Here is a 790-nt window from a genome sequence, read left to right as displayed (position 1 = left end):
CCACGCACGTCATTTCGCGTTACTGCTAACACGTACAGTTTTGGTGCAATCGGCGGCGGTAATAACAGCTGAAAATCTTGATTGGAACAAAAGATTTATGCGCCGCGGTACAATTTTTTCTCCCCTTTTTTGCGTCGCTAATTTAAATATCGCCCTAATCAATTGGATGGGAAAAGCGCGGGGCTGAAAACGGAACGTTCTTGCAAGGATATTCTGCGCAAAATATCTCCCTGGCATTCCGGATAAAATGAGCGATTTGCGACATGCCATGTTGTATAATAAATGAGCTAATCTTAAATGCACTTGGGATTTACGTATCTACTACTTTATTCATTTGTTTTTGGTTGATTTCCATATCTCGAACGGCGTGTCTAACATCAGTTCTTGAGGTGCTTTTCGATGACGACGGTGGAGGCGCTGGGCTTGTAGATGACCCTCTTCTGCTCGGCCTTGACGCCGGTCAGGATGGCGCTCCGGGTGAGGTTGGAGCCGCAGGCCGCCACTCGGGGCCCCTCCCTCTTCTCCGACTTCCTCAGGGCGTCCTTCGCGTGGCCGAAGCTCGAGTTCTGGATGGGCGTACAGTAGGGGCACCTGTACGGGTCCTTGGGGCCGGCCGAGGGCGTTCGGCAGCGGCAGGGCCTGTGGCTGGCCGAGGCGGGGCGGGAGGCGAGGGTCCTGGGCGCCCTGCCCGGGCCGGGAGGCGGGGGACCAGGCTGCGCCTCGGACATCCTGCTGCGGCGGTCATCCTGCAGCTGCGACAGCCTCGCGCGCGTCTCCTCCCGCAGGGAAT

General features: G+C 56.7%; 1 protein-coding gene across 1 annotated transcript in view; it reads right to left on the bottom strand.

The window, feature by feature from the left end:
* Positions 1 to 309: 309 nt before the first annotated feature.
* The window catches only part of LOC119591640 (E3 ubiquitin-protein ligase DTX1-like), a gene marked incomplete in the record, with an annotated part of 741 nt that continues 260 nt past the window's right edge, over positions 310 to 790 (bottom strand). Inside the window, 1 exon segment of the mRNA XM_037940395.1 lies at positions 310 to 790. Coding sequence (XP_037796323.1) covers positions 378 to 728 — 351 coding nt within the window.

This window comes from Penaeus monodon, chromosome 29, assembly GCF_015228065.2.
Source record: "Penaeus monodon isolate SGIC_2016 chromosome 29, NSTDA_Pmon_1, whole genome shotgun sequence".
Lineage (NCBI taxonomy): Eukaryota > Metazoa > Arthropoda > Malacostraca > Decapoda > Penaeidae > Penaeus > Penaeus monodon.
Note: the sequence above shows the minus strand (reverse complement) of the source record. Positions and strands in the feature narration are given on the sequence as shown.